General features: G+C 46.1%; 1 protein-coding gene across 1 annotated transcript in view; it reads right to left on the reverse strand.

Moving 5' to 3' along the window:
- LOC310850864 (uncharacterized protein C1orf159) overlaps positions 1-13,805 on the reverse strand; it is a 33,159-nt gene that overhangs the window by 8,832 nt on the left and 10,522 nt on the right. Inside the window, exons 2-4 of the mRNA XM_083752880.1 lie at positions 8,907-8,997; positions 3,669-3,744; positions 477-581 (exon numbers count right to left, since the gene is read on the reverse strand). Of these exons, the coding sequence (XP_083609006.1) occupies positions 477-581; positions 3,669-3,744; positions 8,907-8,978 (253 nt within the window). The 5' untranslated portion in view covers positions 8,979-8,997. The remainder of the gene's footprint in view (positions 1-476; positions 582-3,668; positions 3,745-8,906; positions 8,998-13,805) is intronic.

Raw genomic sequence — 13,805 nt, forward strand, 5'->3', positions numbered from 1 at the left:
AAACAGCTCTCTCCACTCTTGCAATTCCCAGCAAAGGGTCTTCAGAGGAATACAGCCTCTGGCTGTGGAGGTAGATAGAACACAGCCATCGCAGCGATAAGCCTAATCCTCTATTGATCTGTCCAATCCTCTTTTAAAGCCATCCAGGTTAGCAGCCATCACTGCCTCCAGTGGGAGGGAGTTCCACAGTTTAACCATGTGCTGTGTGAAGAAGGGTTTTCTTTTGCCTGTCCCGAATCTCCCAAGCTTCACTGGATGCCTCCAAGTTCCCGTGTTATGGGAGAGAGAGGGAAAGTCTTCCTATCCACTTTCTGCATGCGACACATGACTTCATACACCTCTGCTGTGTCACCTGTTCTGCACCTTTTCTCCAAACTTAGAAGTCTAAACTAAGGGAAGCACAGAAAGAAGCCCCTATGAAGGCCTTTCCTATAAAGGCACAAATCGGGGAAGAACATGCCACACAGATGGCTTACTGTTTCGGCAGTCAGTCAGGTTGTATGCCGGCGTGGCAGCGACAGTTTCATTATCACATTTGATGCAGCTGCTGCTGCCATCTTCATTCCACCGCCTGTAGCAGCCTGCATGCAAGGGGGTGGGGAACAAAAGGATGAAGGAAGAATGAGAAGAGTAAAAAAAAAAGCCTCAAAAGTACCTTTCATGCACAAACAAACATCGGATGAAACCCACTTCATTTGTCTGACTGCCCCAAAGGCCCATTTCCTCACAGCTCCTTGCATAGCGCCTGGGACACTTGCATGAGGTCTGAGTGCCACTGTATTCTGCTCTGGTCAGACCTCACCTGGAGTACTGTGTTCAGTTCTGGGCACCACAGTTCAAGAAGGACACTGACAAACTGGAACGTGTCCAGAGGAGGGCAACCAAAATGGTCAAAGGCCTGGAAACGATGCCTTATGAGGAACGGCTAAGGGAGCTGGGCATGTTTAGCCTGGAGAAGAGGAGGTTAAGGGGTGATATGATAGCCATGTTCAAATATATAAAAGGATGTCACATAGAGGAGGGAGAAAGGTTGTTTTCTGCTGCTCCAGAGAAGCGGACACGGAGCAATGGATCCAAACTACAAGAAAGAAGATTCCACCTAAACATTAGGAAGAACTTCCTGACAGTAAGAGCTGTTTGACAGTGGAATTTGCTGCCAAGGAATGTGGTGGAGTCTCCTTCTTTGGAGGTCTTTAAGCAGAGGCTTGACAACCATATGTCAGGAGTGCTCTGATGGTGTTTCCTGCTTGGCAGGGGGTTGGACTCGATGGCCCTTGTGGTCTCTTCCAATTCTATGATTCTATGATTCTATGAGCGACAGAATTCAAATAGTTTTGTGAGGAAGAGGGCCCCGACCCAGGGTATGGAGAGAGGTTTAGGCACACCCCGCAATGTTTTCGAATTTTCACCTACGGCAGGTTCTTTCCCTGCAAACAGCTTGAAAACACAGCAGTTAGCTGTGGTTGCTGGTGCCCGTTGTGTAGAAAGCAGGGGTGTCAGCAGGAGCTGGAGGCAGAGCCAAGCACGGACAGAATCCGCCCCTCACCAGTTGTAAAAAAGAGGGCAGGCAGGTGGGGTTTGGCTGAGGTTGGTGGGGCAATGCCAATCGCCCTAATGTCTCCGCCTTCACTGCCGATGAGGCAGGCAGCAAAAGCAGGGTGGAGAAGGCAAGCCCCTTTCATTTTGAGAAACACGTGAGTCCACTACACTCCTTGGGAACATAACAACTGCATCTTTGGAACGTGGCTGAAGACTTGCCCCATGAACTGCCAGAACCTGATGGATTTGTGTGCTATTATTGCCCTGTAAGCCCCAGGTCAGAATGGATGCTGGGTAAAAAGGAGAGAGTTCCAAGTTCGAGAGCAGGGGTGCCCAAACCTTTTTCAAAGAGGGCCACATTTGATGAAGTGAACATGCATGAGGGCCGATGCGTGGGGATTGAAGTTTTACCCTAAAGTAAAATCAACCAGAGGGCTTTATTAGACCCCCAAAATGGACTTGTTCTGGAACAACTCCACCCATCCCAAGCATTCATCCCTTGTTAGCAAGGAAGAAACAGGGGAGGTTTACTACCTTTATCTGCTGCTTCTTATCTTCACAGAAGCATCTAGCTGCCCTAATGTAGGCAAAGCTCTGGTTTGGGTGGGTCTTTGATTAAATCATGCAGGGGAGTTCTTATGCCCATAACCATCGCTGTCAACTTTTCCCTTTTCTTGCGAGGAATCCTATTCGGAATAAGGGAATTTCCTTTAAAAAAAGGAAACCTTGACAGCTATGCCCATAACTTGTAAGCTCCTCAGGGGGCTCTGTCCTTACTTTAACGTGGCACTCTGCAATGCAACACGGAAGAGGGCAAAGCTATTTTTTCCCCATTCAACCTTTCTGGACAAATGGCTGGAGTGCATCAGCCGTGGAGAGCTGCTGCTTTGATCTCAGGAGCCCAAACCAGCCCTCCACAGCCAACGATGGGGATCAATTATTCCATAAAGCACATGATGAGCGAGGCACTGATTGGGAAACAAACACGGCTGTTCCGCTTCCCTCAGCTGGAAGCGGCACATTAGATACCCTTGGTGATAAATTACATCTGACATTTAATCTAAACATAAAAACAGACCTACTGGGAGGGCAAAGCTATCTGACAGTAATATAAAAAAAGGAAGGAGAAAATGACAACAAAGCTCTTTTAGTGGCACTGAAGATTGTGATCGATTAACCTTTTGAAATATATGAAAAACCGAAATCTGGAATTTATTGGCAACTGTTCAGCAGCTCCCCTCCTCGATACATCACTCTCAACAACAAAACCTCAAAAGGTTATGTTGCAACATTAATGTAACCCAAGACGGGGGGAGCCAGCAATTTATTAACTTTTTAGTTTTAAAGGGGGCCACTGATTTGTCAACCAGAATTTTCTGACACGTTCTTTGGTCGTTTGCCTGGAAGTCCCTTGGCCACTTACCTCCCCTACCGTGCCCAAGATGCAAGGCTACGCTCAGCAAAGATTATCAGCTAATTCTTTGGGAAATGGTATTTCTGGGCTGTGGCAAGTGGCTGTACGCAGGGTTGGTTGCGCAGAAGCGTGTGGACATAATTGCTGTGATATAGAGTTAATATAATTAAGCCAGACAAGGACCTAAAGGATCAGTTTGTACTCTGCTTTCCCCTACCCCAGAAAGAGAGTCTGCAAGGCTAGATAGAAGAGGCTTGCAACTAAATATGTGGTTCTTTACTGCAGCTTTGTCTGGGAGCGGTCTCCTGATGCCCTAACATACATCACCACAGAGTGAAAGTTATTCAATTAAGGCTGGTGAGTCTCTGGTTTAAGACCTAGGCTGACGTTGGGCCAATCCCCATCATTCAGCTTAGTCTACCTCACAGGGCTGTTGTGGGGAAAAAAGTGTAGGAAGAACCACGACAAATGCTCCTTTTTATTGCTTCTTTTATTTCTTATATGTTGTAGTCCTGAGAAATACAATAGAGAAAAATAAATAAAAGCAGCTGCTTAAAAGTGCAATTAAAATCCACACAGAGTGCAATACAATGGCTAAAGTGGGAAGAGAAATCATTAAGTGGTTCAGCAAGACCCTCAGACATTTTCAAGTGGCCTGTAGGGAAAGGAGTTTGGGAACCACTGGATTAGTGCGTAACAACCGCCAATAACTTACCTGGACTGCACTGGTTCTCGGCTAGACAGGTGGTATTGGTCTCCATTGCATCCATACAACATTCCAACTCCGATTCCTAGAGCAATAGAGGAAAATACAGATTCTCAGTTCATGTAAAAATTTCCACTCACTTTTACACGAAGAGCGCAAACTCAGCTGAACTCCAGTTTCATGACATTGCCTAATAAGTAGAGGGGAGCCTCACAGCCCACACACAAGCATGAATAACATGGATTTTTTTTTTGGGGGGGGGGTGTTGAGTAACAACTGTGTGTGGAGGAAAATCTTACAGGCTAGTATTCCTTGCAAAGTGTACACAGCACAACCTTTCCCAAAGGGGTGCCTTTAAAAACATTCAGCAGCAGGAGGAAAGAAAGAAAACAAGAAAGATTCATTCTCATAGGGCGGATCTTCACATCTGGAATGAACACCCCCCCCCCCCAAGTCGGGTTCTCACAGCAGAGATTTGCACAACCATTTATGCACACGAAGAAGACCAAGCAGTTCCTCCTGTATGCAGTCACAGCTAACTGGTGAGGAGAATCTGTAGATGCTCAAGGATGGGCGTGCCTTGCTTTCAAGTCCTGCTCACCTTTACCAGAGGAAGGTGTGGGTCTGCAGGTGTTGCTGATCCAGGCTGTGTACACACACCACACCTTTTCCTGCTGCAAACCTACCCTTTGTAATCCCGTCCCCAGGTTTATTCATTTCAGCAGGGGACAAGGGGGCGGGAGAGAAGGAAAAGCCCCTTTTGTTGTGCCAATTGTTAGACCAATTGGGAGACAGAAACCCTTTGCCGGCCTATTGCAAATTATCCAGAGATCTACCAGCAGAACCCAACCGACCATTTTCACCCCTGTTCTATGTTTGCCAAGTGGGGAGCAGGGGAGGGTAGTATTCATTGGTAGAGTATCTGTTTTGCATGCAGAAGACCTGAGGTTCAATCCCCTTTTTTAAAAAAAGATATTTATTAGAGTTTTCAATGTTAATACAATAAAAATCAAAAAGAAAAAAGAAAAAGATAACAAAAATACAAAAAATAAAAATAATTAAAAACATACAAATTTTCCATAACTTATTTTCCTTTAACTTATTTCCCAGACTTCCTCATACCTCCCTTTTTTGTATTCCAATTCAAATTGTTAGTTCAGCAAATCCTTATCAATAAGCTTTAACCTACTTCTAAACCTTTTTTCCATATTCTCTTAAACATTACAGCTGGAAACCACTTAATTTCTATCCAACATCATTCTAACATTCATTGATTTTGCAATATTTCTGTAAATAGTCTTTGAATTTCTTTCAATCTTCTTCCGCCGACTCTTCTCCCTGGTCTCGGATTCTGCCAGTCATTTCTGCCAATCCCATATAGTCCATCACCTTCATCTGCCATTCTTCCAGAGTGGGTAGATCCTGTGTCTTCCGACCTGAGGTTCAATCCCTGGCATCTCTAGGTAGGGCTGGGAAACACTCCCTGCCTGAAACCGCTGAGAGTGGCTGCCAGTCAGTGTAGGCAGTACTGAGATTGATGGTCCAGTGATCTGACTCGGTAGAAGGCAGTTTCCTATGCATAACCCTAGCCCTGTGCCAGGGTGTCACAAACTCCCAGCTTGGGCCACTGGGTCTGACTGGCTAACCATGCTATAGAAATAGGGTCCACACGCTCTGAAATGGCCCATCCAAAATTACACCTGAAGACAAGCGGAGAACCAGAGGAAGCAGGAGTAAGGGGTTCAGCGTACTTTCAGAACACGCAAGCAGAGCACGAGTGGAAGATTATGCTTTTCCAATGTTCACTGGGTGCATGCAAAAGTGCCAACACAGCATAGGGGGGGGAAGCAACAACACGCCAGCTCTTCTTCAGGCAAAAACGCTGTGACGAGAAGGCGGATGCCATATATTTCTTGTCAACAACATGCATGGCGTTTTGAAACAAGGGGTGAGGTTGTGGAGGAGGGCGCATGTTTGCACGGACGCACACTCACACACACGTTGGCAAGCGAGCTGCTCCTTTCTGGAATATGCAGAGATGCGCCCAGACAGTCATGACAGACAGTATCTATAAACCATATGTATCCTTTTTGCTATTTGACAGGAAACTGGCCTAAGATCTCTTCATAAAATCGTTCTGTAAAGGGTTCAGAAAAGTGAAGCTTCCACCGCTGAAGATCTTTGCTATTTATTAATTAAGTAGCTTTATGGAGCTGGGGCCAAGGAAATTTCCAATGACATTGAGACTCCAATTACTAAGAAACCCGCCACTGAGCTTGGCGAGACAACTTCGGGAGACGTGGCCCTTTCAAGTGAGCCGTCAAGGTCTCTTCAGGCAAGCCTTTTTATGACTAAGGTGCTGCCCAATTGCCAAGCTCTTTGTTTCCTTCTCTCCCTTGACAATGTTTTATTGCTATTTCTGCAACTTTATTGGTGCTTCCCCAACCCCACTTTAACAGTAACCTGCCGTCAGAACAATTGCGGAAAAGCAGGCTATGAAATTTGCCGACTAAATAAATAATAATTTCATTTAGACACAGCACCTGCCACTGGCACTGTGCGTTGAATTTTAAGCGGGGACTAAGCTGCTTTGCGGAAATACTATAGCCTGTTTCACAGATAAAAATTACAAATGAAAAAATTGCTATCTCAAATGTCTCTTGCTTCAGACGGGTGAAATGGCAACCTTGGGCAGGCGTGGGGGCATACCAGTGGTGGGTGGGCACCAGAGGCAAACATGGGCATAACAACTTGTAGAGTAGACAACACCCCCCCCCCATCTACACCCACACCTCTCCAGCGGTCAACAAGAGGGATCACCCAGTTCGAGGGCACATTCTAGCCACACAAAAGCACTTGAGGTGGGTACAGATCAGAACCAGGAAGAGAGGGTGTGGGTGTAGATCAGGAACCAGGAAGAGAGGGTGTGGCCTGAGAAGGAGGCGTGGCTTGGGGAGGGTCTCCAGGGCCAGACAGAGAGAACTGCATTTTAACCCAAGGACTTCAGCTTCCAAACTCCTGGTCTGGAGGAGACAACAATCTGTTCTGGGCTCTTAGTCAAGGTAGAGCAGATCTTGGGAAGTAGTCCCTATTCATAATCTAGCACATTTATACTCCACTTAAAAAACCCCACACACCCCACTACAACAATTAGATCAAGATTTTAAAATAATTTAAGGCCCAAATACAACCTCAATGAAAAACACTCCTGGCTTAGCCGTGAGTCCAGCATGGTTTAAATAGGCAAAGGCAGATTATGAACCTTAGATCTCTTGCAGGAAAGAACTGCTCAGCTGCAGTTCCTCTCCCAAGACCCCACCTTTGGTAGCCCTGACCTTCAGAGGTGAAATGGGTGGCTGGATAGAAAAAGGCATTTGTAAAAGATCTTAACACGCCAAGCAGGTTTGTCTGGGAGGAGGAGGTATTCTGGACCCAGACAGTTTAGGGCTTTCAGAAAAGGTTAGATCAAACCCTTTTTGAGTTGTATCTGGAAGCAACTCGATAACAACCTGGTGAGATCGTGAGGCATTGCAACAAACAGCTATCCTCTTACCGGGAACGGGATTTTCTTCAGCGAAAGAGGGCAGGTTTTTCTAAAATTAGACTACAAGCTTGCAACCCAGGGAACTCTTCTGTTACTGTACAGTACAAGTAACCCACCCTCCTCTTCCTTAGAGGCTCTAAATCAAGATGAATATGATGAGTCACCCACAAACAAACAAACAGGTAAAGGAGATTAAAAGCACACATGGGGGAAAGAGTGTATCACTCAGCCTTGATCGGCTTTGTAAATCAAACCTGTAATGATTGGGGCAGGCTTCATCCATCTGGTGGAAGGAAGGAAGGGGAGGAGGGCACAGAACGGCACACACAGAAAGCATAATATGGATTACTTTTACAGATGTGCGGGCTAGGTTGCTCTGCTTCAGAGGAGAAAGATTCCCCACTTTGTACAGTTTATAAATGAGGAGTGTGCAAATACTGTCATTATATATATATATAAAATCCTGTGATAAGGACATCTGGACTGCAATAACTGTATAAAGCAGTGGTAGTCAACGTGCTGCCCTCCACGTTGCTAGACCACACCTGCCATCGGCCTCAACTAGCATGGCCCAAGGCCAGGGATTATAGGAGCTGCAGCCAAACATCATCTGGAGAGTCAGTTCCCCCTAGAATATAGCATGCAAAGCCAGCCGATTTGCAGAGATCTACATATGTTGAATAGTTTAATGCTGTTTCTAACCAGTAATGGGGCAGGAGAGATGGTAGACACTGGCCCATTAGGACAAATGTGGGGGACACTGCCCCACCAACCTCAGACAACCTCCGCCTGCCTGCCTTCTTACTATCAGCCAGTCCAGGGGTGGCCCTGGCAGTCAGCTTTATCCTCCTCAGTCTCAGATGCGACCCGTGTAGAACTCAGCAGGGAGGAGAAGGATGGGGTCAAAATCAGAATCAGGTAGCTCTGCCTGCCATTGGCTGCATTTGCACCTGTCATTGGTTCTGGCTCCACCCACTGTTGGGCTCCCTATCTTACACCCTCCTCGTCCTGATGGACACCAGCCACCACCGCGAACAGGCGAGCAGATGGCTATGCACAAAACCAAGTCCCTGCTCCCCCTACCCTAGATGTCATGAATAGCTCACATCTGGCTTTTGGAAACTTACCAGGCAATGCTCGCCAGCTTTCAACCATATATCAATGGCTTATACCAACCTGGTTAAAAAAAAAACTGTCATCCTCCCGCATGATCTAATATTTCCAAGTGCATGCCTGGGAGGTGCATTCTTAAAAGAAGGGCTCCTCCTTCACTTACACGTAGCAGAGACTACTCTAATGTAGAGGTGGGGAACCTCTGACCCTCCAGATGTTGGACTCCAATCCCCATGTGTCCCAGTGATCACTGCCAAAGGACAGGGTTCTGGCCTATCAAAAACTGGCATGTCACAGATATCCTCACCCTGGCTCTAAGATGTTGCTTGCTGTGACTGGTGTTCAAAATTTGCCAGGCACATTTTGCACCTGCCTATTGGCCACTTGTGACCAAGTGACGATGCCCAGGTGCCAGGATGGCGCCCGACTTCTCCATCATCTGGATTTGCATGCCTGGGTATCCTTGGATCTTGACTGTTTTCACACACTAGCAGAGGTCACTGTGTTTCTCAAATTCTGGATAGGCAACAGGACTCAAAGGTTAGAACTAGCCTTGTTTAGAGGCTTTTAATTCACTGCAAAATACATACCAAACTGTCAGAGGATTTGCTGTTTACTTCCACCCCAAGAACAGTTAGGAGGAGAACACATGGCACAGCCATACTAAATAAGGAGGGAAGTCTAAAAGAAAGAAAGAAAGAAAGAGAAATAGTTCAGCTGCAGAGAACGTACAAAGAGCTCCCATAATCCCCACTTCACACAAGAATCATGGACCAAAGATCTCAAGGGGTGGGGTGGGGGAAAAGCAGGCACCTTACCTTGTTTTTCATTTTAAAAAATGGTGCTAATTTGGAGACATTCAGGATTGTCACTGCTACTGCAGTAGGACAAGCTTCTGCTCATGCAAGACATGTGTGGTTGCTAAGAAACTGGGAGCCTTATCAGTTGGGCTCGAATCAGAGCCTGTTCCACACCCGGAATCAATGAGGTTGCAGATGGGAACAGCAACTGCCTGGCACCGTCGCCGATAAAAACCTCATTGGGAGCAGAAAGCAACTGGGTGCAGCACTCAGCTATACCAGATCAATACGAGACAGGGAGAGAGAATGACCAAAAACAGAAATGGCTTTTCAGACAGCACACACAACACACTCAGCCTGTCCTCCCTCCCAGCCAGGAGACAGACCTGAAGACTTTACACAAGTTTGCACTTCAGATTACAAACTGCAGCAGCTTTGCTCAGCCTTGCTGAGCTGGTGCACAAGTCTCAACATGGACATTAAGCAGATTTTAGCGAGCTCAGTCAGCCACACCTGGAAACACAAGAAGCTGCCTTATGCCTTGTCCAGCTTTGTCCTTCCAGCCCTGGACTGTTTGCTCTGACTGGTGGGGGATGCTGGAGACTGATAACTGGGAGCTTTCACATGAAAAACAGGCGCACGACGACTGGGATGCTGCCATGTTGGTGGCCTCCTAACTCTCTTCTGGTTCACAGACGCCTGCCAGCCTAGTTGTCAGGACCAGGAGGCAAATTTCCACCTGCCACCAAGAAGCAGGCAAATGGCTGTTTACAAGGCCTGAGAATCCCCTGCCTTTGCTTTCACAGGCAGTAGCAATTAAATGTTAATTGCTCTGAAGGACCCAAGAGAGAAGAGTTTCCCTAGACTTTGCTAATTATATGCATTCACCTCCCAGCTTAGACTCAGCAATTCATCTATCAGAAGCAGCGCCTGGTTCTTGGATTAGGCCAGAGGCACACCTAGTTCATCATCCTGATCTCACAGTGGCCAACCAGATGCCCACAACAAGCCCGTAAGCAAGACCCAAGCACCACAGCTCTCTCTCCACCCAAGATTCCCAGAAAATGGCATTCAGATGCAACGGGCAGATATCGAATCGGGAAACATGGGAACCCTGACTTCTCAAGGGTACACAGAGGATAAAGAGACAACCCAAATGAAAGTTCCACATTAAGTACTTTGCACAGTGCACATAAATATGTGGCATTTACAAGGTAGTAAGCTATGCCTGTTTTTTCTGAACTACTTGGAAAGGCTTTGCATCTTAAGGGGAGAGGGAAGAGGAGGTTTGGGAGGGCTGGGTTAACTTTTGCTTTTGCCCTTTCTTAGCTTAACTGACCTTACAGTCGTGTTTGGAGGCAATAATGGGTATGTGAGGATAATATTGTGTGTGTCTGTGCTTGTGAGAGAGAAGACTATGCTATCAGATGCTTCCTAAATGATGGGAGAGATAAAATAAAATTCCATTAATGAAGCCTTACTGTACCAGCAAGATGCTCAATGTTATTTTAAAACCCCAGTATGGATTTTATTTGGAATGCTTCTATCCCGCTATATAGCTCCCCCAAGGCTCTCAAAGCTGCTCCACAAAATATTATTGGAATAAAATCAAAGCCACATTTTAAAGTCTGGTATAAGAGATACAAACATGGCAGCCCTATGGTGCCATGATTATTCAGGTGGCATTTGCTGCCCTCATTCTTTGCCCTCATTCAACATTTGACCTCTGCCTGCTAGGCAGCAGAGCCCACAGACAACCTCCAAGGCAAGGAAGTGGGGAGGCTGAGCGGCTGAAACTCGCTCAGTCCATGATGAACGAAAGTCTAGGAAATAAAAACTTTAGGAAAGCGCTACAACGCTATCAAGATCTAGTGTATCAGCTCAGGGATGGAAGTCACCATTCTCCGTGTGACCTCTTTCTGGTGCATGGGAGAAGGCTAGTGGCGACTACAAGTCATGAATGCTCTGCTCTGCCTCCATGGTTGAAGACAGTAATGCTTCTAATACCAATGTTGGAAGTGGCAAGAGAGAAGAGAGCTCTTGTGCTCAGGTCCTCCTTGTGGTTTTCCCACAAGCATCTGACTGGCTACTGTGAGAATAGGATGCTGAGCCATTGGCTTGATCCAGCAGCCTCTTCTTGTGTCGTTAGGCTTTTTTAAAAGAAGAGGAAGAAGAAGATTCTTTCCCTTCCACCCTGTGCCATGAGTAACATAAACTGAATTGCCATCCAGTAAAATTTTGTTTGCTAATAACTTGTGTGAACCTATTTATGAGGCTGTTATTAAGTTCTAATTTTATATTCACAAACTGAGAAGCTCCCAGTAACATAAAAGCAATCTTGGCCGGATTCAAAAGGAAGGCGGAGAGGGAACAAAATCTGAAAAGGAAGCCACACCATCTAAACAGAACAAATTGGGTTTTTGATAAATCAAGATTAGGGAAAAATGCTCCTCTTAAGTGATAATTGGATGCTTCCACCCCTCTTCTGCCCCTGTCTTCATCCTTAGAAGATGAAGCATTCCCTTCATCTCCAAAAGCTTCACTAAATTTAGCTTGCTGAGCTCAAGGAAGGAATAAACATTCTTCATCCATCATCTTCCTCGTAACCAGCCCTGCCTACTCACTTCTAGGAGTTCTGACACATCAAGGGGGTGATACAGGCATATTAAAAAGAGGGAGATGGGAAAACCTGAAAAAAGACGACGTGCAGAGCTACTGTTCTTGTGCCTAAACCAAACAGAGATATCAAAGCTTGTACTCCATCAAAGTCCAACGCTTTTCATGCTTTTGACATTTGGAGCGTCTAAAGGAGACATGTACAAGTTTAGATTGCGGGCCCTTCGGAGACTTGTTCCTTTCACAAAGAAGAAAGGAAGAAATTGTTGTTACCTGATATAGCTAACTGCCTGGGGTTAAGCCAAATCTATAAACTCAAATAAATGGTGCATCCCAGAAACAACCTTTTGTGACGATTTCATCACATTCCTTTTAAGTCAGAGCACCTAGTTTGGAATGTTTCCATTATAAAATGTGAACAATGGTTGCTCTGCTAGTGTTTCATTGCCAGGGGGACGGAAGCGCCTGCAGATAAAAGGAAGATGCAAGTTGGCGGGTTGATCTCTTCACTATCAGAAACAGACAGAGCCCATTGCACATTCTGTTCCCTTACTCTGGAAGGAAGAGATAGTTAACAAGTTCCAGGTTCCATCAGGGACCAGAAATGAGAGATCACACCTATCTACATTTCCCTATTGTACCTGGCTGCTGGATTTTAAATGTTGTAAGCCAATTCTTGCCCAAAAATCAATGTATAAATTTAATAAATAAATCCTGAGGTACTGGCTGGGTGAGTGCCATACTGCTGCTGAATCCCACTGGCTGCTTGGTTGCCACTATTTCCTTACAATGCCCAGCAGGTCCTGGGGAGTCATTGAAGAAAGGGCTGAGACAAGGGCAAGATAGAAGAGCATGAAGAGGCCCGGCAAGATAGCAGAGAGTTCATGAGATCCCTCTTGCAAACAACACATAAGATTAAGCCTTCCGTAGATGGCTTACCAAGTCCTGGGAGCCATTTAAGTGATGGCTCTGAATAGTTTTAAATACACTTGGAACATTAAAAGTTGCCCAATACTGAGCCAAGCCACTAGTCTACTACAGAGACTGGAAGTGGATCTCCAGGGTTTCAGACACTGCAAGCCCTACCCACAGATAACAGGGCTGAACTTGAAATGGGATCAGAAAAGAATGTGTTTTTCAGGTCCCAGATTCATTCTTTACAGGAGATGCCAGAAATTTGGCCAGATGGCAGCCGACACGAGAGACCTCTTTGCCCAAGATCCAAGAGAGAAAGAGTCAGAGTAATTCTGGGCTAGGTGCACAAATAGTCTGACTTGCTTTAAGGTAGCTTCCGATGCTCCTGTGCTTTGCCAACATTGGCTGATGTGACAGCAGCAGGCAGTCTCGGTATTTGAAGCTGGGTGATGCCGTGGATTAAACCACAGAGCCTAGGGCTTGCCGGTCAGAAGGTCGGTGATTCAAATCCCCTCAATGGGGTGAGCTCCTGTTGCTTGGTCCCTGCTTCTGCCAACCTAGCAGTTCTAAAGCACATCAAAGTGCAAGTAGATAAATAGGTACCACTCCGGCGGGAAGATAAAAGGCATTTCCATGCGCTGCTCTGGTTCGGCAGAAGTGGCTTAGTCATGCTGGCCACATGACCCGGAAGCTGTACACTGGCTCCATTGGCCAGTAAAGCGAGATGAGCGCTGCAACCCCAGAGTCATCCGTGACTGGACCTAATGGTCAGGGGTCCCTTTACACCTTTACCATTAATGTTTGTTCACAACAGCTATTATCCTAACTGGTAAATGCGTCGATACATTGCAATTGAAATGTTCAAGCCAACAAAACACACCACAGCCCACCAACCTACTTCCAGTGACAAAGTGTATTAAATAACTGTTGCTTTTTCTTTAAGCGACTCCGGCTTCTCTAAAAATGTGGAGATTGTTTCCTCAAGATGTTAAAAAAAGAAGAGATCGGCAAAGAGAAGAGCGGCTCTGTTTACAGACATTTGCTAACACATCCATCATCATCGTGGTTACTTTGCGCAAGCTGCCACCGGCCCTTGCTTCATTTGCGGCAGAGAACCTGAAGAGGATTGTTTGAACAAGCATGCTCACTACTCATCCA

Source organism: Podarcis gaigeae (assembly GCF_964106915.1).
Source record: "Podarcis gaigeae genome assembly, chromosome: 8".
Lineage (NCBI taxonomy): Eukaryota > Metazoa > Chordata > Lepidosauria > Squamata > Lacertidae > Podarcis > Podarcis gaigeae.